Source organism: Varroa destructor, unplaced genomic scaffold (assembly GCF_002443255.2).
Source record: "Varroa destructor unplaced genomic scaffold, Vdes_3.0 BEIS01000001.1, whole genome shotgun sequence".
Taxonomy (NCBI): Eukaryota; Metazoa; Arthropoda; class Arachnida; order Mesostigmata; family Varroidae; genus Varroa; species Varroa destructor.
The window spans coordinates 71,637,446-71,662,159 of NW_019211454.1; the positions used below are offsets into that span (position 1 = coordinate 71,637,446).

The 24,714-nt window shown below is 39.3% G+C and overlaps 1 protein-coding gene and 1 long non-coding RNA gene across 3 annotated transcripts; one reads left to right on the forward strand and one right to left on the reverse strand.

Annotated features, from left to right (window-relative positions):
* Nucleotides 1-3,317: 3,317 nt before the first annotated feature.
* LOC111246687 (uncharacterized) lies at nucleotides 3,318-24,432 on the forward strand. 2 transcript variants are annotated; one of them, XM_022796696.2, is made up of 12 exons: nucleotides 3,318-5,094; nucleotides 17,672-17,834; nucleotides 18,837-18,912; nucleotides 19,278-19,407; nucleotides 19,673-19,936; nucleotides 20,811-20,973; nucleotides 21,228-21,564; nucleotides 21,886-21,992; nucleotides 22,092-22,265; nucleotides 22,445-22,621; nucleotides 22,813-23,004; nucleotides 23,107-24,432. In XM_022796696.2, the coding sequence occupies exons 1-12, from the start codon at nucleotides 5,012-5,014 to the stop codon at nucleotides 23,170-23,172; spliced, it is 1,932 nt and encodes a 643-aa protein (XP_022652431.1). In that variant the 5' UTR covers nucleotides 3,318-5,011; the 3' UTR covers nucleotides 23,173-24,432. The 2 variants fall into 2 exon arrangements, with proteins under 2 accessions (XP_022652431.1, XP_086834407.1); XM_086978281.1 differs by lacking the exon at nucleotides 3,318-5,094 and adding an exon at nucleotides 6,861-6,946.
* On the reverse strand, nucleotides 9,333-13,884 carry LOC147759054 (uncharacterized). Its single transcript, XR_015319725.1, has 2 exons — nucleotides 13,744-13,884; nucleotides 9,333-13,587 (listed from the first exon to the last, which is right to left on the reverse strand). It is a non-coding gene; the product is annotated as an uncharacterized LOC147759054 (long non-coding RNA).
* Nucleotides 24,433-24,714: the final 282 nt, after the last annotated feature.

Genomic DNA, 24,714 nt, shown 5'->3' on the forward strand with positions numbered 1-24,714 from the left:
ATCAAGCGCTACGTACTTAAGGGAAAATTCCATTTGTGACTTTATTGTTAACGCGCATTTTAAAAGTGATACAGCAGTAACTTAGACAGTTAGTTCTAACATTTATGGGATATTTATTTGATATCTGCTAGCTCCAGCTCGCCAAAGTAGCTTTCTTATATCGTATGAAATTAGCTCCACCCATCATATGCCTACTTGATAAAACGTTTCTAAAATATTTCGACTTCGTTAAGTACGTCACACAGGTGTATTATCATCATACATATATTTGATAAACGAAGATATCTTAAAAATACGCAATATGTCTTCGCATTAGTTTAGGCAAAGTGGTTCTACTCAAAAGATTTAAATGAAAAATTAAAAAAAAAAACAAGGAACGCCTTTTGAGAGAAGTTAGCTATAGTTATCGGTATGTGTGAAATCAGAACTCGGACGACTGACACGGCAGCGGGAGGATCGCGCTGCGCAATTAATTTTTGAACTAATTTTGATTTCGGGTCAATTAAACAACCCAGGTTAACAACTCACTAAACCAAGTTGCCGCACTTTGGGACATGCGCTAGTGCGCATTTAGTATACTCAAGAAGCCATTATGTAAGTTCAATTATTATGGGCGATGGAATGAATATAACTGTTATAAAAAAAAAAACATAGCATTCGGATTAACAAGGTTTTTTGTGTAGGACACACCATTCGCTGTAGCATAGTTTCGGATTAAGCAGTTGAACACGTTCAACACAAAAAGCTAGGCAACAGAAAAACAGTAATCTAATAAAGAGCAGTTTAATGACTTTTAAAAAACTATTTTCTTTGTTAATCGGATTCGGGTTTATATTCAAGGTAAGAAAAAGCTATAATGGGTGTGATCATATTCCTTCTTTCTACAGCATCCTTTACTATGCTCTTGTTGTAGTACCTCTTTGTTAAACACTTTGAGGCCACAAGAGACACGTGCGCAGGGCTTGCTCCAACACACGTTACTGCGGTATCAGGGCGCTGATCTGGGACTCCAAATTTACCTAATTTTCTCCGAAAACTTTAGGAACGCGCTTTAGAATCGCCAATCGAAACAACCTACCGTTCATTTCATAGCCTCCTTGCCTGAGCTCAGTAAAATCCTGATGTCATAAGGCATGACGACCTTGAGCAACTTTCTCCTTGAAGCGCGTAGCGGATGCCGGAGACAAGAGCAACATTAACTGTCAGAGATTTGCTAATACTAGTCACCCCGAACACTAGTTGACCGAAATAACGTGTATCGATTAAAATTTCGGATCCAGGAGTTTTCGTTGAACCTTTAAAGAACAGCGCCGTTGTATGCGAAGAATGAACAGATCGTCATAATAGTGAGAAATGAAACCAGGGATATCCTGGTTATCGAACTAAAAAAAAAAACACTGTATGTAATCGTGGTAGATCTGTTTCCAAAGAGATTTTCGAGGAGATTTACTAGGTTTTTCTACAGGGAAAATAAGGTGAAAAGAATCATGAGGAGTATCGTTATACGTTTCTAGTCAACTGATATGAAAACAACGTGCGAAGTAACCACTTCATAAATGGATAATTTAAATACGGTTGTAGCGAACGAGTTTTCCTCATTTCACTTCGAATGAAATTCAATTTACAGAACTGATCGGATTAGTATTGAATATGCCGCCATTTGCAATCGTATGTCACAAACAGTTCAAACATAGCAGTTGAATTTCGAATCTACTTGGGGTTTTAGGAAATGCCAGAATCGATAAGCTGCTTGTATATTCGATATATTTAGAAAATATAGAAAATAAAAGATTTCCCACTTGAGTTTAACAACATAACATAGGACAAATCCTCTACTTCTAAAGTGTACATATAGCGAGTGTACATGATGGTATGTAGAGATGACGATAGGTTTTCGAACTGAAAATGTTAAATATTATGAAAGATATATGTGGTCATTCAAGTTCATTTGAAACACTTTGTGAGCAGCCAATGTTCCGAGTTGTTACGTCTTGTGACAATTCGGTGAGTCCTTAACTATATACAACTTTTTCGTTTGATAGCCTACTTATTCCTATCGTTTACAGTATCCACAATTTACAAAGCTGGCCACATATTCCGCAGTTAGTCAGCAATAGTTATGCACTTTATTTCTGTCACTGATCATAACTGTTGAACTAACATTGGCTTTTACTGTTTTTTTTTTCAGCTTGTAAAAATACTAACTCATTTTGTGCTGTGCATAACTGAGCTGATACTGAGAAAGCCTTTTAAACTAAGCAATTTTATGAAATCAAAAGTCGTGGGGCGCACATGGTAAATGACTACTAATGCTACCGCCGCTACTCTCGGGTACTGTAGGGCTTTACAACGACAAGCTCGAATACATAATTCCCAAAGGTTATATATAACCTTCCCCCCTAGGTCGCACTTACTGGTGAAGCTGATCGGTGTACCGGTTGTGCGGTTTGCTTGCCATTATGTTCTACATCAGTCAGAAAGCTTCAAAGGTCGAATCAGAAGCTGAATATAGTTGCAGGTCGTCGTCATTTTTGAGATGTGCTAGTGTTAGTTAGGTCTTGTATTACTGATCCTATATCATACCGTAGCTATTTAGGCTCGAAATAGGATAACAGATATGCGAACTTTTAACTGTTTGTACTTTCAGTTGCTGAATAAGAGCATTTCTTCTCGATACACGTTCTATTTTTCGGGCCTGTTTGTCTTCAAATGTCTTCAAAAGCTAAAAGCCACGCTTATGAAGCTAAATTTACTATGAATCTTCGAGTACAATTGATTGCTACGGTATTCCTGAAAATACAAAACGGAAGAACTAAGCCAATTAACTAATGTCATTTTGGTTGGGACTGTTTTTCTTTTTCACTTCAACGGGATAGTTATAGCACACTAATTTGCCGTCTTCAAAAAATGGAACTCCAGATTTCTAGGCTAGTAATGTATGTCTGTGGGGTAGTAATTTACGACTTGATTCCCAAGTTTATTTGTTCTTGTATCTGTCTGCATGTATTTGTCTCCTCCTTTTCTGCAACAAATCCCAGCTAGTAGGCAACACATGCCTTTTCTTCACATATATCGGGCAGCACAATGATACCAAGTAATTGCTTGTAACCAAGCAACATTTTGTCGAGCACAACTTCGATAGTACATGAATATTTACGTAACTGAAATAGCTACATTTCTAAGCAGGTTTTTGTTCCTTCAATGTCAAACGTCAAATCGCCGCACGTCTGATCCACTAAAGACCTCCCAGTGGACCGCCGAACGAATGATGGTGCTGCATAGGCAAGAGACGTCAACACACCCAATGGGGAGGAAAGAAGGCCGTCGCCGGCCAACACCCCAGTGGAATCGAGCGAGTATTGCATAGCCTGACAGCTTTAATAGAAGCTGCAGCCTTAGCTAATGCTACCATTCATTAGTAAAACTAGCCACCGCATTGCATACTGCTGGTGGCTATGCGTGCGCTGGGTACAGTGTGGTAGGACATGGTGAGGTAGCGGTACTTCTTATCAACGCCAGTCCGGTTAGCGAATAGAAGCTGCGCTATGACAGCGGGGTTTTTTGTGCTGTTCTATTGCAATGACGCGCCGTTGCTATTGTCGCCAGATATGCTCACGCTGATCATTGTAGCATATCCGACAGCGCCGTAGTAAAAGTAGGCAGGCAAACTTCAACAGACTCAACAGCAAGCCGACGTTGTTAAGCGATGTAATATGAACTAATGTAATAATAATTGCGGGTCACGCGGAACAGACACAGGTCGTTATTAGTCGCTATAGTAGTCCAGCTGGTTGCAAACTCGGTAACAACAGTAACATTACCAGTAGCGGGTCGGCAGAAAAGCAGTTGTGTTCTTTCGTTGCGAACTGTACTTTATCGTGTATCGAAATGGTCTACGTTTCTACTTTTTTCGCTGTTATCGCCAAGAGGACGCGCGACAGAAAGGAAGCGCTCACCAGCGGAGACGACACTCACTCGTCTTAATCACTTACCGCTATTCCCTGTCAAGACCCGCTAGCTATCGACCGCATAACAATTAGCAGTGTTGATGCCTCATGACGCGCCACGAGTGGAAAACGTACGTTACCACTATAAAACTACAGCTAACCCACGTCCACGATTCTGTGAACGTGTGCGCGTACAGGGCGCTACTCAAGCCGACTGGCTGAAGAGTTACGCTTTAATCGATCGCTGCGTGCAACGTGTGTGTAATGCGGATAGCGAGTTTACAATCTTCGTTGCGTTGATGGCGTAATCAAACTTGTCTATTATTTCGACGTGCAGTAAGTGGCTATAAGACAAACGGTGCTTCCGTGCTTGTTATTTGTGGTTCTCCTTTTCGTCAATGAACAAATGCAAAGTAGCTGGTGTTGCCTATTATGAGGCCAAGCGAACGAGCCAGCTAACAATGTCCCAGCGGAGATAGATCAGTTCGGCAGCCTGTGACCACGATTTACTAGTCTACTGGCCCTCCTGTGTGGGTGGAGATCGCTGCTAACGCTACCGCTGTCAGAGCCGATTCGCGATCAGAAGTGGGAGCGAAGCACTATTACAAATAACCTAGCGATCGAGGAACGGCGGTGAAGCCAGCCCTTTCGGAATTAAGTTTGATTTTGTTCAATTATAGATCCTTACGCGGTCCGAAAGAGTGTTTTTCAGCTGGACGTGATAAAGAGGCAGTAATACTACTACTTGCAATAGTAGTTGTAATCGCCGTTTTCGGTCAAGGAGAGTGTCGCAGCTGAACGTTTTCTATTCGCTTTGACCTGTGGGCATCAAGCCGGATCTGTTTAGCGATAGAGTCATTGAGATTGAGAGAGAAATCTTTGATCGGATTTGGCTAGCCATCGCCTCCAGCAGACGGACGGGACACTGTAACACCAACAGCAGCAGAAGATATAAGCAATCAACAACTACAGCAAGTGAAAAACAAGCGAACGGACGTAATAGCGTTGGCCACAGCGGCCGGCTAAAGGCATTCAGACAGCGGCAGAAGTCAAAGCACGCCGGGATGTCGAGCGACGTGGGCCCGATGGCTACGGCGGGCTCGAACGAGCCCACGCACACAACAAGAGAGTCGTCGTCCAACAACAGGTAAGCTTCCTTTACCAAATACACACATACACGGATATATGTACACGCACCAAAACTTTGTCTGAATAAAATGAATGATCAAGCCAACCCGAGCCGATAGGCGGATAGATCTATATACGCTGCTACTATTACAGGTGCCGTTGTTGCTACACTGTCACAACAGACAACCCAGTACAAAATGGCTATTACCGATGCTAGCATAGTTCTATGCATCGCTTTAGCATTGGATAGATTACTGAAACGAACACCGGACAAACAACCGAAGGCTGTTTATGTGCATATGTATGCCTGTGCCTGTGAGTCGCTGTTGTTAACGACGGGAGCACATTACGGCGAAAGGATCACACAGTGTTATGGAGGCAACAATCTTTTCGTACATATAGAACATTTAACGTCAGCCGTATATTCGATTGTCCTGGTGGGAAAGTGCCGCACTCGCCACGAAAATTTAAATAATTGAGCGTGTGAGGCGAATTCTTCGCCGATAGATTTTCCGATGGCACCCGCACAGGACATCGCTGCTGATCAGGCATAGTTTTGATTACTTTTTTTTTTATCTAAGTCAGATACATATGTCGTGTCTGAGCGGACGGTCGTGCTTTAATGCGGACGACGACGACAATGAACACGTGAAAGGATTTCAGAAGTTCACTCTTAAGTAGCAGCCTCTTTGAAAATATAGTGTACTAGTCTGGGACACTCCAGTGAGCCATCGGATGCATTATAAGGTTTTGCGAACTATGAGCCACTATGTTCAAAGCCGACTGCAGCTGAACCGCGCCCCCTGCTTCATTAACTGTTCGGAGCCGCCGTTGTTCATCTATAGTAAGTCTAAATTATGGGCTTACAGTTACCACTTGGGCTGAATATTCAATTTTGTTTAGTGATTTTGGCGACGCCTTTGATGGTTTTTGGCCAGTAAAGAAACAAACAGTGCTTTATCAATGATTATATCATTTTAGCTGAGCTGCCATCATCTAAACTTCTACCCTAGCGAAAAGAAAGAACGGTTATTTATATTGGTTTGATGATCTGCGTTATGTTAACACAAAACATTACATTCTATGCGTATAATGCCCCCCTATTACTTACGTGTACCCAAAAATACGATTGCTCTCGAAAACAGTCTGTTGGTAATAATAACAACTAACTTCCACGACAAGTTAGCAGACGAAGTTCCGCTCAGAACTTGGACAGTCAGATAGCGAAGCTTCTGATTAATTTTTAGCGTATGTTATTACATTTGCTAAAAACATTGACATAAGTTGGAGCTAGCATCAATGGCGTTGGAAACATTAACGCAGAACGTGATATATATGTGGGTCACACGTTGAGTTTTACCTTCTATCGTTGTGCAGTGCATCATAAGTTATCTTCTTTTGTTATGGCACATATTCAAATGTGAACTGAGGAACGATATTTTCTATTTTAAAGTGGTAGTTTATTTCCCGTGGTGCAACAGTAGCAAAAATATTTTCTATTGTAAATGTCCATCGGCATTTGTCCACCGCGAGATACATGAAAAGAGACTGAGTACTCCCGAATGGTGTTGAAGTCGAAATGATGATCAGCGTGAAGAAGGTGCTTCCGATACGACTTGGTCTATCTGTCTGCCCGTCTGTTATTGTAGCTGCAAAAGGAAGTACCTAATATGGGCGTGTGCGTTCGAATCTTTCGAAAGTAAGAAACGACACGAGTGCCGAATGGCTAAGTTAAGCTTTGATGACCTGGAAAGATATTCGTATGCGTTCTCTGAAAAATGACAGCGAGTACCGGTGAAGATGGCTGCAATTACTAACCTTTTGTTGCCCGTTTCAAATACTACCGTTTCAAACACTGGCGTTACTAAGGGGTAAATATCATCTGCGTTCGTTCATTTTTATTTCAACAATATGCAAAAATACAGAGCCAGAAACCATTCAATTCTGGGCGTAACCTTGATTATAACCCAACAGAAAACGTACATGACAGGGCTTGATAGTCGAGAACAAGATTTCAACGGATTTTTTCTACAATACAATCTGTAAGAGAGACAACAGAAAGTTAGACTTTGTTCTTTTCCCACATTTTGATGTCGCTTCGACAAACACACATTTATTATCTTCGATGTTGCTTACCCTTGTTTGTTAAGCACACTTACTGCAAATATCGAACTGTCCAGTTAACGGGTGAGAGTTTATTTCAGCTTTGTTAAGAAACTAATATATCTGCAACAAAACACGTCATTCGTAAGGTACCTATTTACGAGAAAGACCATTGGTCGGTGGCAATAAACAGGAAAACGCATATATAGAAGTTAAATCTACAATTATAAGAATACTTTTTGAACAAATTATCTAAGGCCGCACTTTCATGCTTTATTGAAAAAGCATCTATTGAAAAGTCTATTGAAAGACTATGGTAAATTTCGTGGTATCAGCCAATCTAGCTGAAGCCGAACTCTATTTTAGACTATTTTGACCTATTTAACACACGCGAAAAGATTCAATGTTGCTGAATTGAATCCTGAATAACAGCAGCATAAACGAAACAATTAACGAAGAACAACATGCAACAGATACAGAGACACAAAGTTTCTTCGCATCTTAACTTGTGCAGGCTGGCTGGATATTCTTTTAATTCATAGAATTTATACGGACACGATATAGATAAATGTCGTTGAGGCGATGGAACGTGCGTGAGTATTAGGCAACATGTCCAGCGTCCGTTTGGTGCCCCTTTATGGTCACTAGGTCATGTAATCCAGTGATGCTGATGGCGATTGTTGTGGGTCAGTTGCACCGTGAAGCTGTTTATTATTCAAACGAAACATCTACACTTTTTACCTCTTTCTCTTTCATTACTAACAACTGGACTTGTTGGTTTTGCCGCTAACGTAAATATATACTTGATTCATTTTAGAGTACTTGGCGAAATATCGCGCTGTTGATCTGCCCGCGAAACTCTAATAGAGAGGAAGGGTATAGAACTAACGAGCAAGCAACCAAAGCGAAGAATGATTAGGATACTGGGAAGAATGATTTAGTGATGGGTTTTTTTTTGACTTAAACATTTAGTTTTGTTTTGTGGGCGCTTTAGGCTCACATGTATCACAACGAGAGCTTACTAAAGAGATGTATTTTCGCTGAGATAAAATAGCTCCCGCCTTCACTCATTTTTTTTATTCTCATTTCACGCAATAGATGCTAAAGCCGATTAGCTTTGTCTACTAACGCTCAGTGTATAGTAATGAAATGAATATACACCTGGCTACAACTGGCTAGCGTATTATTGAAAGGAATTCCATTTTTACTCTGTGATCCCTTCATTAAAATTCTATTTGCCAGCTTTTGTTTATCTAGTATTTGACGTTCGATCAACAAAGACAGAGTAGAAATGCTGTCTGTCTAATCACGCTTAGTTTGATGGGTACGCTGTTCGCCGTCCCTAATCACTACATCTTGCAATTCATCATAACAAACAAATATCAGTTTTCCGTTCTTACCTTTACGTGCAGTTAAAAATAATCCTTCGGCCATCCAGCAAAGCTGACAGAGCCGAAAAAGTCTCACTTATAGAGCCGAGTTGGTAGTTTAAGACGAAGTCCAAAAGGGCACATTTGACTACTTTACCGTAGGGCGGCGTATCGCAGTTGTGTAATGTTGCGGAAGTTGGACTTTGTCAGCGTCATGTATTTTTTCACCTCTTGTTTTGACTACGGTGAAATCGTCCAACTGCTGTTTACATTCTTCGCGGTGATGCTAACAGTTGCGTTATGCTGATCATTATAATTTGGCTTTTTTTTTCTTTATTTCCTTAATCAGTACTGTTTTTTCTGTTTGTACAGGTGAGAAATGCATAAGCGACGACTAGACAAGACGAAAATATTAACGTTGTTAATTATTTTAAATGTTCGTTATTATTGCTACGATAAAAATACTGCTGAAATATAAATGAACTACACAAACGGTTTCACCGACGCGAAGCTTCTCGACTTTCCTGCTCTGACATATACTTTCTATTAAATGAATTGTACTTATTTGTATATATATATATATATATATGCACGTTTTAATGCGACATAGTGATAGCTCAAACAGATATATTGCTAAATACTTTCTGTAGGACAAACGTACTAGTCTCAATATAACTATTAGCTACTAATAGCACGTACATTATTCTCATACTGAGTTAAAAATATACTCTTCGAAAGACTTGATTTTCTAATATTCTTCACTTACCGATAAATAATGAGACAATTTATATTGAAATAAAGCATACTACCGATGCATTAAGATTGTTTTATCAAATTTATGCAGGTATAGTGTGTTCGTATTAACTGTTAGATTGTGTATACCGCGCAAACAGGCAATTCTGTAAAGGTCTGCGATACCGCTAATAAGAAATATATATCGTAAAACGATCCTATTCAAGCACTGTACGTTAGTGTACAAGTAAGAAAACTTCTAAATCATTTACCTGTTGTCAGAGGCTAATGGAGGAATAGAACAATTAAGGCCGTGTATGTCGCAGAAACGAAATGGTTATACAACTAAAGTGGTTGATGTGACGATTGCATAATAGTCTGGCAGTTCTATACGTAAATCTGTAAGATTACCACATATTTCTTGATATCATCATCTGTTTACCATAGGAAAGGTATGGCAAGAATAATGAGGTAGGTGCTTGCGCCTTCTGTGCACTAAAGTATGAACTTCCTGTATGAACAACTGTAACGCAAATCTGCTTTTTTCCTTCTATTAAAATACGCTAGTGTCTACTTTGCCCCTCTCAGCACTGTTGATCCACTAATCTACTTGCCTTTATTAATATTTATGTTGTTCCTACCGCAATCTGCATTCAATTAGTTTCAATTGGCCAGCGCTTTCCACGCACGTCAAGTAGAACATGTATAATTCGTGTCTATATAAGGCCGATAAATCATTGTTTATGTCTACGCAGACAAGGCTGCATAATTCGACTTGGAACTGTTCTTACTATATGAGCTATATGCTATATCTGAACCTTCCTTCGCCCTTTAGTATAAGCAATTCAGTCACGCTATGGGACCACGTCCCTTTCTTTAAATACGTTATATCCATCATTGCTGTAGCACTTGTTGACAAAAGCGCAATAACTGATAACCTCCACCCCCTATTCGCGAAGGTCATTTGATCATTTCTTACTACACTTGTAGCACACCGCAGAAAATATCATGTTGTAGAAAAAAAATACTAGCAGTTATTACATGAAAATTGAAATGATTATTCCTATATCTTGAAATATCATTACTCAACTGCGTATACGCCATTGTTGTCGATGACCGTTTACCGTTTTCCTGGCAACACCGTAACTTCATCTCTGTGGAACCTTTGTGTTTTTGGGAATAAAGATTATAATATCTCTGATACCTCCTGCAGCCTCCCACTGAAATTAAAATAACACCATCAAGGGCATTTTGTAGTGACCAAAATAGACGGTAATCTGATGCTTGGAGATCTGACGCTATATTGCGGATGCAATTGAAGTTCCCATTTAAGTTCTCTTAGTTTCTTGCGGGTAGATAAATATGTGTGGTTCGACACTGTCATAATTTTTTCAGTTCATCTTTTTGTTCACTAGCTTTGGTCGAATTTTTTAAACGGCTCGTTCTAGTTTTATTAGTAATTGCCAGGCGGCAACGACTCATAATGCACGGTTCATGGCACTGCGTATTTTCCCTGGGGTCGGTCTGGGCCTTGCCACAGTTTGTAGAACAATTTTTCTTTGCACAGTTTCGTGTACTAGCCAAGATCAACCAAGATCAACCGTTTTAGAAGTGGCTCGATCTCTTACGCAACCGTAGAATTCGCGTATGGAAATACGGTAGAGTCAATACCGACGCGTCGATTCTTGTAGCACCCAAACGTCAAGCTCTTTGAAGCCAGTTATTTATCTTCAAATTGTTTAAAACTATCTGGTGATGAGTATTTAGTCCCTTGGCGACATCATTTGCACAGCTTCCACGGTAATTTAATCAATGTTTTTCTTAATTCGTCGACGATAAAATTTCCAGCCGTTTCTTTTGACAATCTCTACCACAGACTGCACACGTCTTATTGGCCTGAGCAGTATTTACGCTTTTGTCTCAATATGATTGTAAGATAGAAGATCTCCGCAAAAATTTCACTTATTTCTAATTCACTTCCTGAATAAAAGCGTTCCAGCGGTTTTAGCATATCTTTTACTAATAAAGCAGCTCCTAAACGATCCCAACGCAACGATTTATGTAACTTGAAAACCATCTAGCTTTAAAAATAATCAGCACTTTTACGATGACTCAATATGTTGAATACGGTGTTGCTTCCTGACCAGTACGTGTGCACAACACGCGATGAGTCAACGATGAAAACAAACTCACCATTGCTGATGTACGATAAAAGAACACACGACAGGTGTTTCGCCATGGTCAAGGGGAGGTGATTCCTCTATTTGTTATGCCGGAATGATAAACAGCCACAAAAATTAATGAAGTCAGCAGCAATAATCATTATTATTGGCATACAAATCAGGAAGAAACATAACAAACATCAATCTCGCGTTTTAAGAATGATGTTATTTTCGATTTCGATATTTTAATGACGATATTCGAAACACTTTCTTTTGTAACCGATATATACTCATAGTCTTTTAAATCGGAAAACTTTTACTCAGATATCATTGCTCGAACTTCTAATAAACGTGTTGTGGCGAGCCATGAAAAGTCGTAAAGTTCGAGTGGTTTGGAGTTCAATGCTGGGCATAGAGCGGTGGAGGTAGCCTGCCGCATTCGGTGAAGGTTCTTTTGCCAGAAACATCGTGAGCCGTTACTTAAAGAATTGCGGAAAGAAAAATTTGAACGCGGAAATTAACTTCGTTCAAGACCCCTGTGCAGTTGAATAACGAGGAGTTTAAAGGTGTAGTTGAAGTTAGTCAACCTATTTCAGGCTTTAAAGTGTTAGCACTCAGGTTTGGTGTATGTAAAAGTGCTTCATTCAAGCACATGCTCACCTCAGTCAAACTAACTTATGAAAAAGTTGGATAAATGGGTACCGCATCGTTTGGGCAAGGATAAAAAAGACTTTAAGGCGCTTGCTTTTCTTTGTTTAAACTTCAACACGTTGTCGAATTACCTTTCGAATCTTTGTAGACTCTTCACTTCAAGAACACAGACTTCAAGGTAATTAGGTTACCATTCAAATAGCAGAAGGCTCTAAATAATAATGATGCACATTTTGATCCTGTTTTACACTAAACGCTTTAATAATATGTTAAGCCAAAACATGTTCTTGCAACCAATCCAACTGCTGCGTAGATATACAGTATCTCTGAACATCCTTTAATTAAGGGTCGTCTCGTCGTTAGGGGTTTACTTAGTATAGATATACTCTCGTCAACTGTAGTACTTAGGCTACTTAAATGTCTGCGTTAGGCCAGGGGCACATGTAAGCCACCGATTATGGGCTTAAATTTGCATTCATACCGTTGTCATGGTTTTGTATACGTTTTTACTGTATACCCCGAGTAAACATGCCAATGCTCTTCGCTTGTCCATTACCGATTCGATCATCAAGCTATTAACCTCGGCGAAATATTAGTATTAAAGCCTGATTTTCTTTGTCTAGACGTATAAAGTTATGAGATTAGTATAAATATAACGTCTTTTCACAGTCGATGCCCGTTCACACCTTTGTTCACATACAAGTCTTTATAGCAGATGAACTTGAAATCATGTAGCGGTGCTTTACAACAGAAATATATATATAATTGGAACAAAAAATATATTTAAAGAAAGTTCTTAAAACTAACGCGTAAAAATAACCTTGAAATAGCAAATTCTGATCGGTATTAGGTCACGATTTTCTGATATATTAATCACTAAAACAAGCTGTACTTTAGCGGTACGGCGATGCTACGTATCAGAGTGTCTTATAATAGTGTGTATCGTCTGACGTCTTGTTTTGGAATAACAGCTACATGGCGTAGCGGTGTGGCGATAAGAGAAACTTGTTCCTGCAATATTTCATAAAAAAAAATAGAGCTTTTTCAAGCAAAAACAGCAGCTAATATCTTTCGTTTTATATTCGTTTTTGTAGTATACTTATCTTTCAAAGAATAATCCGTGTTGCGTAATGCCGAGAGTTGCAATGCTTTGTCAGCCCACATTGGTACGGTGAGAGATAAAAGTCGTGAAGGAAAAGATTTCACGAAGCATTTGCTGGCATTGAAATATTATCACGGGGCAACAACAGTCCGCTCTAGCGCTAATAACCTATGCAAATTTAAGGTAAGGCGCCTCACGAAGGCGGAATAAAGGACAATAGTCTTCTGCCAAGTCAAGTAGTTTGCTGGCCGACCGGCTGGTCGTCTCAGAGCTAACACCCCGCTCAATTGTTCCGAAGCTTTTCGAGGTAAAGACTATTGCCAAACGGACCTCTTCACAATAACGTACGTATGTGTCCTCGTGGTTTCTATTACTGACGTTTTTGTTCTTCACTGGAATCAGACAATAGCAGAAGCATTACCTCGGAGTCGAATTTCAACACATTGGAAATCATAGAACTGTGCCTGAATTGTTATTCAAGCCGTGCGATTTAAGGCTAGTATAGTAGCTCTGCAATCCGACTACTGCTGTATTAAGCCTCTAGTTACCTGAGAGGTTCCTGAAAGAAACTGCATTTAACATTGATGAGACATGCGCGTATTTTTTTTACCAACATGTACCCTTAGGCAAGTGTGGCAGAAGAAAACAAACGAATAGTCGGCCAAAATACACTAGTAATACACTTTTAAGCTACTTATCTATCCACGTAAATCTTAGATACATCCTGTAATGATCTGATATTGACATATGGATAACTGTGCCCTATGGTGTCGAAAGATTAGAACCGCGTATTTTATGGTTTTGCCATAATAACGCTCTTTTCCTCATAATGCATGCGGTGACGACTTAAACTAAATGAGCACAGTATCTCTAATAATAAACAACGTAAAGTCAGATTCGAAATTGGGAATAAGAACTAATTGTCGAGACGAGACGGAGTTTCTCGTAAAAGAAGGCAATAGCGAACGTTCAAGTGCACGTTACAAGTGTAGTTGATTCGTTTGTTAAATCAAAACGTACATGGGAAAATATCGTGCACGTGTTTAGAGAATGAGAAACTTTGATAGCATGCACGTCTGTTTACATTGATGCGAGCAGGCAAAAAGGTTGTGAATAAGGGGGACATTATTTATATATGTTTGGCGATTCATTAGCTTACTATTGAAGTTAAGTATCTAGGAATATATCGGTAAGTGTAACATTCTTTTTTTGTCGCGTTCTTGACCTATTGTGGCAACCGAATATACTAGTCTCAGTGGGATAAGCATGTTCTTATTTTGGTGACTGTTTTTGTTTGAGGCTAAACAGAAGGGCCTAAGAATAGTTTCTTAAAAATGAAAAATTTTCCCTTGAAGGGCTCTGCATTTTTATTAAAGAAGATAGTTTTGTGCGCATGCGAATCCTTCGAAATTCCTAAGGATTATACTGTCGTGGTGAAACGTTGTACATATACGACCATGTATTATTACACGTTAGATGTGATTCACGAATAAATGTGTCGGCTGCTGGCGATAGTCGGGTTGATTTACTAAGACGACGAGGACGTTTGCCCCATTTCATCATACATGATACACAATATCTGGCAGGTTTCTATGTTTTTATTTATGGATTTATGTTTTTATTTATGTTCTATGGATTTAATTAAGTGTTTTATAATATTAAGCAATAACAATCTATAACTTGTCGTTGTCGTAGAGCTTATCTAAAAATCACATTTAAAATAATGGTGCTTCTACTCCGTAGATGAATTCGAAGGTCGAAACGTTGTGCCAGCTAGATGTACTGACAATACATCTGTATGGTTGGTTCAGCCACTTAACCTGCCATAGAGTAGCTTTAGTAATAATTAATCCATTACCCTTAGTACATGTCTTGTCCAGACCTACTCCTTAATGGCTCGAGTTTATGTTCACCCCATTTGATTGTTGTCATTGCAGTCGATTCGTTTCCATTAAGAAAGCGGCACATGGCTATCTCGTTGGACCAATCGTGCCAGGATGCTTTGTTGTATGAGTATATTAGTCGACGAACAAGCAAGCAAGCCGACGGGCTAGATCGAAAGCATCACACATTTCATATTGGTTACTGGTTGCCATGCTTCCATCTGTGTGCCGATCGTTCGCAGACCGATTGAGTACAGCTTGTCCATCGGAAATGAGCGACTTAATGGTAGCAGAGACTACGCTTACTGCTCGAAGTCTGTCAATGCGCGAAATAGTTCCTACAGGGGTTGTTAACTCCTGCTTAACCTTTGTAGATGAGCCTCGACGCTCCTACGCGTGTGACAGTCCACGCCAAACCATAACAAAGTGACGTTGTTCAAATTGCAGCGCTTTGGAAAGATACGATTTTCTCCAAACCGGGTAGCAGCTCTTCGCGTTGCGGTTGGGTTTTTCCCACGGGTTTAGTAGTATTCTGCTGTATGAAGTCCCCGGATGATGAAAAAGAAGTAAACATCTACCAAGTAATACACGGTTTTTGACCTATGCTGACACGGATGACGAAACAACTTCAATTGGATGGAGACTTTGCTGAAACAAAGGCTATGTCCATTTGACCAGATCATTGACATAAGCATAGCGAAGCATGTGACCGTATACGATTAAATAAACACTGCACAAAAGAGTATCGTAGCTCAAACTCATTTGAATCCTCAAACCGATCTGTTGAAAGGGTACACATTATTTTAGGCTATGCACTAATACAGTTAAAATTGTCCATAGGCTAGAAATAAATTTAAACTATATTAGGATTGATTGTACCTATAATTGGTATAATATACTAGTACATATCATCCTTTAACCTTTAAAGCTATAACGTGAAAATCTCAAAAAAGCTGCATTTAGTATCTACCTTCTCTAAGTATAGTTCTTGTCAGTTTTATAACGTGAAAATGCGTTTAGGAAGAAGACGTTTTCCTCAGCTGAGAAGACAGCTTCCGAAACATCATAGTACGATAAGCATTAGACGTATTATTAGGCAGCCTTATACCGTTGCGGGCTTTGAAGAGTCAGAGCTTCTTATATCGGTCGCTTTATCCAAATATCTGTTCCCCTTGATAGGACAATCGTTGTGTGGTCACAGCGAGTGAATTCCTGTTTGCTTGCGTAGCTGCTAGTATGTGCCGGACTGCCGCGTTAAATAATAATAAATAAAATGATCGGCTTCATTTTATTGCAATCTTTCTTACTTTTCATTCATTGCAAAAGCCCTAGAGATGTGATGGCGGACCATCGTCATTGATGCTTCCGTGTCCCCTAAAATGGCACTTTTATCCGATGAACGTTATACCATCATGAACGATAATGTGTAGTGGTCTTTTAAAAGATTAAAGGCTAGCTGCAATGAAAATTAGAGTAATTGTAAGGGCAAGAGCCCTGTTTTGCCGGAAGGCTTGGGTGTGGCTGACGTTTCCATAGACAGTTAGATTGCGATTTTTAGCGAGCTACCTAATTGTTTTACATCGAGTTTCGACCTGTCTTCAGTCGAATAAAATTCTCTTGCCTAAAGTTTACTCGTATTCTGTTTCGTCTTATTCAGCTGTAGTTCTGACATAAAGGTCCTATACAATGTAATAGCATCGAAACGAAATCTCCATGCTAGTGACAACTCTGTTGACAATTAGGCTCATTCTAACAGGCCATCATGATAACCCAACTATTAAAATCTAAACACTCTGTTTAGTGAGAAATAGGTGTGATTTATTTCCGACTAAAGGCGTTTTAGACTAGATGTTGGTAAGCAAACTTACTTTAAAACTACAAAATATAGGATCCTTACGAAAAAGCTGTCCTAATAGATGTTTTGCTAGATAATATGCAAGAAAAATTATACTTTTGGTAATAATGATGAAATCATAAAATTCTCCTTGTAAGAGTAATATACCGTTTGCTAATAGGACCGATCAAAAGCCAGTGAAGTTCGAACGCTACTCAACTTCACACTAACGTCAAGCTGCAGATGCAGCAATTTTTATGCATCTCGACTTCAAAAAGAGGGCAATTTTTTAATTATATAAACCTGCTTTCGATCCAAACTGTCGCATTATAACCTCTTGTAATTTGTAAAAATCTCGTTTCCCATACATCGTCGGTATCTGTAACCACTTCCTACACAACTTGTTTTTTAACCGCATACGAATCCGTCACCGTTGAGCCTGTCATTAGCTGCTTATGTAGTTGAAGTTGTCCGGCCGGTAATGGTAGTATTTTGGTAGACTTTATATTTTTAGCCCATAAGAACAAATGGAGATCTCAAACGGATTACGGTGCAGACGTCCGCAGTGGGCTTAGGTCTTGTAACAGTGAAGGCTACCGCCATGGGACTTGGTCGTCGGAGATCATGGACGAGCTGCGGCTCAACTTGCATATGTACTGAAAGACACAATTAGTGATAATTTATGTGAATTGATTGACACCTTTTTAAAAACCGTTGTATTTATTACTCCGTCACCTCATGCGCTTACTTTCCTTTCAGGCGAGACCCCTCGTACGTAGGAATCAGTTGCACAAATTATGGCTATGCAGACTACTCACGTCTAAGTCGAAACTTTACTCCCGTCAGCCGAGTAGCTTTGGATCCTCCACCTGAAGGAGCGCCGTTTGCAACTGCCCTCACGAATAACGCCTTCCACAACCTTGTATGTACTTGATATTATCACCCATATATACATGAGTGTTTTCCTATATAGAAGTACATTTGCATACTTCTGATGACATTCCGAACATATGTGGGTGAAATATTTAGTTTAGGTATATTTCAGCGGGATTCTGACTTGAAAGTCAGTCGATAACAAATTTTTGTTACACCATTACGCCTATTTCCCTAATCACATTAAATAATTTAAAAATTCAAAAACTTCCTTTACAAGAAACTCTGTTAGTTACCACGTTATTTTTCGAAATATATTGTTTGGAAGAGTTTGCATAAAAAATTTGCGAAAAGCTTAACACATGTACTTCCAACATCTGCTGTAAAGATGCTGTCATCAATGCAACGGAAATCTACTAGAATCGAATTCTTGTTGTAACCATATCCAAATTACCTTGATTCATCAAAAATGAAGCCTCTTCACAAACAGCTAACGTGCTACGTAAGCCAGTACAAAAGATCCAAGTCTATTTTTTAAAATCATAGTGAATCATGTTTATACAATATATATCTTCTACGAAAACACTATTAAGTCTGCATGCTCCGTTACGCCGTCCCATGATAGAATATGAGCATCGATGATCGACCAGATGTCTGTTGCCATAACTAGTCTACTGATATTATGCTGAGAGTGATACTATTGCATGGTTAGCTGCTCGGCCTAGACAGAGGTCATAATTTTTTAGCAACTTCATCCGCATATATCACACGACTATTACACTAATATATATATATATATAAATAGTGAAACGTGAAATCTGTCTGAAAGCATCTGGAAACGTAAACGTTTGCAAAAGTGTTGATAGTTTTCGCTATGATTCTGTATGTATAGTACAAGTAGAAAAAAACAATTACTTTCTAACACCGGTGAACTAGTTTTTATCCATCGCATTTATATAGTGTAGCTCTGGCGGTACTGCCGCATTTTAAATAAATTTATGACCTCAATAATTGAATATTTGATTGGCTTTTTATTTTAATCCGATTGCAGAGTGCGGTTTGTTCACCTGTGAACGAGATTCGAATTGAGACTGCGTTCGAGGTAGCAGCTCCTCAACAAAACGGAGGTAACTCGATAAAACGGTTTTCCCAAACATTGGCTCCAATCAGTGCATGAAAAACTAACCCAAATGAACTTTGCGGGTATTTGCGGATGCTGAAACCGATTATGGCAAAGCGAGAAATATATTCGTAGAAGAAAGATATTTTGTAGTTGAGCGGCTTCATTTCGCAAATGCCAGCCCTTGTCTCATATTTTCAAGCAAAATCTGTGACACGTGATCGAAAATTAAACAACCGTTATGCTGCAAACGGAGATAATCAAATACGCACATTTGCTAAATGGCCATCTTTTATATACCCAAGTTATCATCCTGGTGTTTCTAGTCAAACATACAATATACGCCATATTTCTTTCATCTTTTGTTTCCAGGTAAAAACGAAAGACCATCGATAATAGCTCAGCGTATACAGTCATTATATGGTGAAAAGACCAAAGAGGAGTTTAAGAAACGTTCGAAGAGCGCAGGGCCTTTTCAAAGAAGTCCCTACGAAATACCCAGGTACAGTATATAATGATCAGTACTACAAACAACACACACGTTTTATGCATTTTTATTGAATACTAGTTAGAATATTTAAACGAATTATTTATTCGACGAATCCAACAGTCTGATTAAATAACAACTTGATTCCTAATTGCATTTTAGCTAGGGCTATCGGTTTTAAGGAACAATGGTTTCGCTAATATATTCTCTTGACTGATCACTGGCTTTGCCTAGCTTCCATGTCGATTTCTTTAACGAAAAGGTACTTTGTCAATTACAGTTATAAGGCTGGTGTTCTAGACTCAGGCAGCAAATTTGATATAGAGAAAGAAGAACTACGGCCGTCCAATTTTCCAAAAAGCGTCAAGGAAAAAACAGCATTTGTAGAGAAGCTGATTAAGAAGGATGTTAAGGAAGGAGTGAAGCCGCTTGAAGAGCTCAAAAAGCCGCCAAGGTTCGAGATCCCGTCAAGGCAAAAATCCGAAGAATATTACAGACAGCAGCGCGAGATTGAAAAACAAAAAGCCCTGCTTTTCAGTCAAAGGTAATTTAAAGCCGTGTTACTCTCGAACCATATCTGCTAGCATACAGAAGACTGCAATGAAGTGGCTGCAGGTTACGTCTGTAAGGTAGACTTCTATCACTATCGTGGATTTTCCTACAAACATCTTTCAAAACAATTCAATAGCATTTTTTTATTTTACTAAGATATGTAATATCACGAAATTAAAGTAATAATTTTTGCCTTTACTTAAAAACTTATAGATATGATATCTGAAAGAAGTCTGCGATTAAAATCCACATGAGTTTTCAGGAATCGATTTTTTAAATATTTAAAATGTTTCCATCCTTAAAGCTACAGTCAAGTCCTAATAGGTACTTTTTGCACAAGATAGGATTTTTTGTTACGAGTCTTAGATTGGAAGTTTTTTTATTGAAGGATTAAGAAGAGTATCCTGTTCCTTTATGCATCATTCCAATGCGTCCTTGATCAAGGGGTACTACAGCTGCCGAAAAAAGGCTCTTTCGTTGTTAGGCTCTACCTTAATGTCCGGTATCACCGTTAGGCATTGAGCCGGTTTGTTAAGCTCGCCAGCCTTGCCGCAAATAATCTTCTTTTTGCCGGCTGAAGCTTATTCGTAAGGCTGTAATCTTTATTTCAGTACTTTTTGGACATGCACTTATCGGAACATAATATATATGTTCCGATGTTTAATATATAAACATTTTGACAAGTCCGCAACTGTTTATGTAAGTTAAAGATCTAATGATAATTTTTTAGTGCTGCAAAGAAGTCCGACGTATTGTTTTCAAAAATAGTTTTTTTTTTGTAATGTAACGTCTGTTCCTCAGAATGCTTTAACTGTTCATCGTATGCGAGTATTACAATAGCACATATTGTAAACATATCTTTACAGGTTAAAGGAAGCTGAAGAACGCCGCAAGGCTCAGGAAGCCGTCGAAGCAGAACAGCGAAGGGTCGCTGAAGAACGGAGGGTGACTGAAGAGCAACTTCAGGCAGAGTCAGAGAAACAGAAGCATTCAAGGAGCACAGTTGAAACGATACCTCAATACAGCAAGGTAACCGTGACGTAATAATCATAACAACCACCAAAAACGGTTGCTTGAACAGCGACAGTCTTGATATTAATTAAGTATGAACTGATTGATAACTAAATTAAGACTATGTAGTGAATGTATTTATTACCAGATTATAGAGACGCGTCACTTGTTAAAGACAACCTTTAAACGTTACGGTATCGTGATCGGGTTGCTCACTGAAGATATTTGATGTCTACCGGTGGCCAACCATGGCTACTTCTTTTCGGTAACAGGTTGAGCGCGAACAGGTCCAAGTGGTAGAGCTTATAAACACAAGTTTGGGAAGTAGCGATTCCCTAATCGAAGGCGACGGGGACGCTGATACGGTGGCAACCGACGGAAGCAGTGCTCACACCAGTCGTAGTGCCAATATAAGTGAAGATCAAGGCGTAGATGAGATCGACCTTGAACAACTACAACGAGAGGTTACGATCAGAACGGAGGAAATCACAGAAACCCGGGTCGAGGAACTGGAAGATGGAAGTTTTATCAGCGGTTCGACGATTACGAAGACAACCACAGTGGTGAACAGTTCGGGCTGTCAATCCGCCGGGGTCGAAGAGGTATTTGGTGAGTAATTAAATATCGCCTTTGCATTTGTTCAGCATTAAACGAATTATCAGTTAGTATGTCATTTATTACCATTAAATATACTTGGCAATCTTCTGTTTCTACGTATAGTTCTAATCGGCATCGTAGATTTCATCCAGTAAAATTTATTCACCTTTGTTAGATACCAGCAGATGAGACCATTAACGACAACAAAAACAGCATTTGTGATCTAACTGTAATAAGTGGCTTTATATTTTAAGTCGCTGGAAGTCAGAAAATAACGTAGTTAACAATTCTGTTTCGTGACGCGCGTCGGGTTGCAAATTCACTACGATACAGGTGAGGATACCACGGGCGAGCTAAGCTCTCTGAATAAGGACAGTTATATCTACGCAAAGGAGAAGGAGAAGAACGTCACAAGAGAGATTGGCGAACAGGGCAAGCAGGTGAGTGTCAATAGAATGAAGGACGCCTGTTTACTTCTGCAAGGATATTATCGGAGATTGCTGATCGTTGGGTTCAAGGAGTGACTTGCTTTATTGCAGGCAAGTCCGCATCCTGATACTTGGGAAGGATCATCGGGAATAACAGAAATTGAAGGAAGTGACGAAGCAATGGCGGGGAGAGAGTTTCTCACAAAACTTGACGATGCTGAAGATCGTATCCGCAAGAGGGTGCAAATTACAGAGGAATATCTAAAGGAGACTCACTCAGAAGAAGTTCGTTTCTATTTGTCAAATTTATTAGTGAACAATTGTTTCCTTGTAGGTTAAACTAGTAAGTTGGAATAGTGTTAGTTTGAGAACACCAGGCTTGTTCATATATCTGATGAACAGAATCTAGTTCGCAGCTTTCTGCTAGCGCAACATACTTATTGCGACAATCTCTGCTATTTCAGGTCCATGGTCGTCTACGGGCTGCGATTGGCAAAGGCAATCTGTTGATCGCACAAAAATGCAAACAATTCCGTGGTCTATGTGAGAAAAACTTAGGGGAGCCGGTTGAAGGCGAGTTTCCTACTACTCGAGGTGATCTCGAAGGATTTTGGGATATGATCCTTATTCAAATTGATCAGGTAACTGCCTATTATAGAAATGTTCTTGGATCTGAATTGATTTCCAGCATGACAGATACCACTAGTACGTAAAATGTTTTAGTGGCTAAAGTTCAAAATGATGGTGTGCAAAACAGAATGGAGTATACCTGGGTAGCAGCAAAGGTTTCGCACATATTTACCAGCTTATAAAAATCGTTTCTCTACTTTAGGTGTTGGGTACGTTCACTGAAATCGAAGCTATGCGCGCCAATGGCTGGAAGGAAGTTCCTAGGGAAAGTTCTCATGCCAAAAGTACGATTTCGGACTCGCCTGTCAAAAAGAAACTTCCTAATCCGCTCAGACCCCGAAACGGGTCAGCTAGTGCAGACAAACAACGCGAGGAGGCAAGGAAGAGACTAATGGTAGGTCTAATATAAGAAAAATTGATCTTTCTATACGCCGTTACCCGCTTAGTATTCCGAATTAGACCTCCGTCATATGACTTGATGTTTTTGTTCTTTTAGGAGGCGAAACGTGCCGCCAAAGAGCGTGCCGACCAGCCAGGCGGCGACACAGACGTAATTTTGTGAAGGCACCCTAAGGATCCGTTGGCGTTTATCACTAAAAAGACGTGACGATGAAATTAATAACCACTATAAGTAAAATTAAGTTTTGTCAGTTTTACTCACGATTGATTCAATTTATGCTACTGCTTGCAGCAAGCAGTTCACGCCAGCTTTAGCCTGAGCCGGCCAGGAAGCTTACTTCAGGACTAGTACAAACGACAATGCTTCAGATCATTGTCGTTATGTATCACGACCAGCAACCATTACGACGAAGAGTTATCATCAAATTTTGTGAAAAATGAAAACTGTTAGGACCCTACGCCATGTGTGGAGATATTCGACGATTTAGGAAGTATCTGCAACAACGTTACAACTATTGCAACTCGTTGATGTATATTTGCGCGTATGTCGTTTTTATTTTAGATATACGCAAATTATAGTTTATAATCGTATTAATATTATTATATTAGCAGTAATATAGTAAACAGTAGTTTAAATGTTCTAACTCGGTTACCAGGGGGTGAAGGTGTTGATAAAAAAAAACATGAAACAAATTCAGGGAGAAACTGTGACGGTGATGAGAAGCTGGTGACCAAAATGAAGAAGAATCTGGCACAAAAAAAAATAACGAGAACGGCGACAACAACATAAAACTAAAAAAGAAAACTATTAGGTATGTAGTGGTGTGAGCCATAATACAAGGCAAGAACACTTCGAACTGTCCATTCCAGTACGCTTTGTTCGTCGTCTATCAAACATTTGTGTTTATTTATGTACAGGTTGTATAATTAAACGTAATTTTATGTCGAAAAGTTGCATTTCTCTTGCGAAGTCAAATTGGATCTATTTGCTTTATTCGAAAATTGCATAATAATGTATTATTTGCGATGTATGTATTTCACTCATCTTGCTCGGGCACTGTATAACACGTTCCCATGTAACAATGCGGTCCACTGTCTGATTCCACGAATTTTATTCTGTCCATTATCATTGGCTGGCTAAGTTTCAGATTGATTCTGTAGAATCGTGGAGGGTTTGTTTCGATGCGGTTCTCAATAATTTTTTTTTGTGCGATGTCATTTCTTTTCTAACGTTTTGTTGAAACTGAGCACTTCGGCATGAGCACGTACCTGTTGAATATTATTCTACACGTTGCAATGAGTTTCTGGTCGCCTAACTGTTGTCTTATACGAAAGGAGTGTGGTTCTTATACCATCAATTTTCTAGCTTTCCTTTGCAAAGGTATTAGTGCGCATGAATCGACAGACAGATGCGATAGATATGTGGGTTGTATAGCGGCGATAAGAAACTGTTTTAAGCTTCGTGTATAGTATTTGGCTTTCTATCTACCAATGTAGTACGGCCAAGCGAGAGGATTCGGCAAATTTAACATTACCATAACTATTATTCGAAATTACATGCAAGTCGTGGTCACTGACAGCCGAACAAACATCGACTTATAAACGAACGCGCCATAAAACAGAACGAGTAGATAATGGCCAGCGTTTGTAGAATCTATTATTTATCAATAAAAACACTGAAATGATACTAAATAGTTTATATATA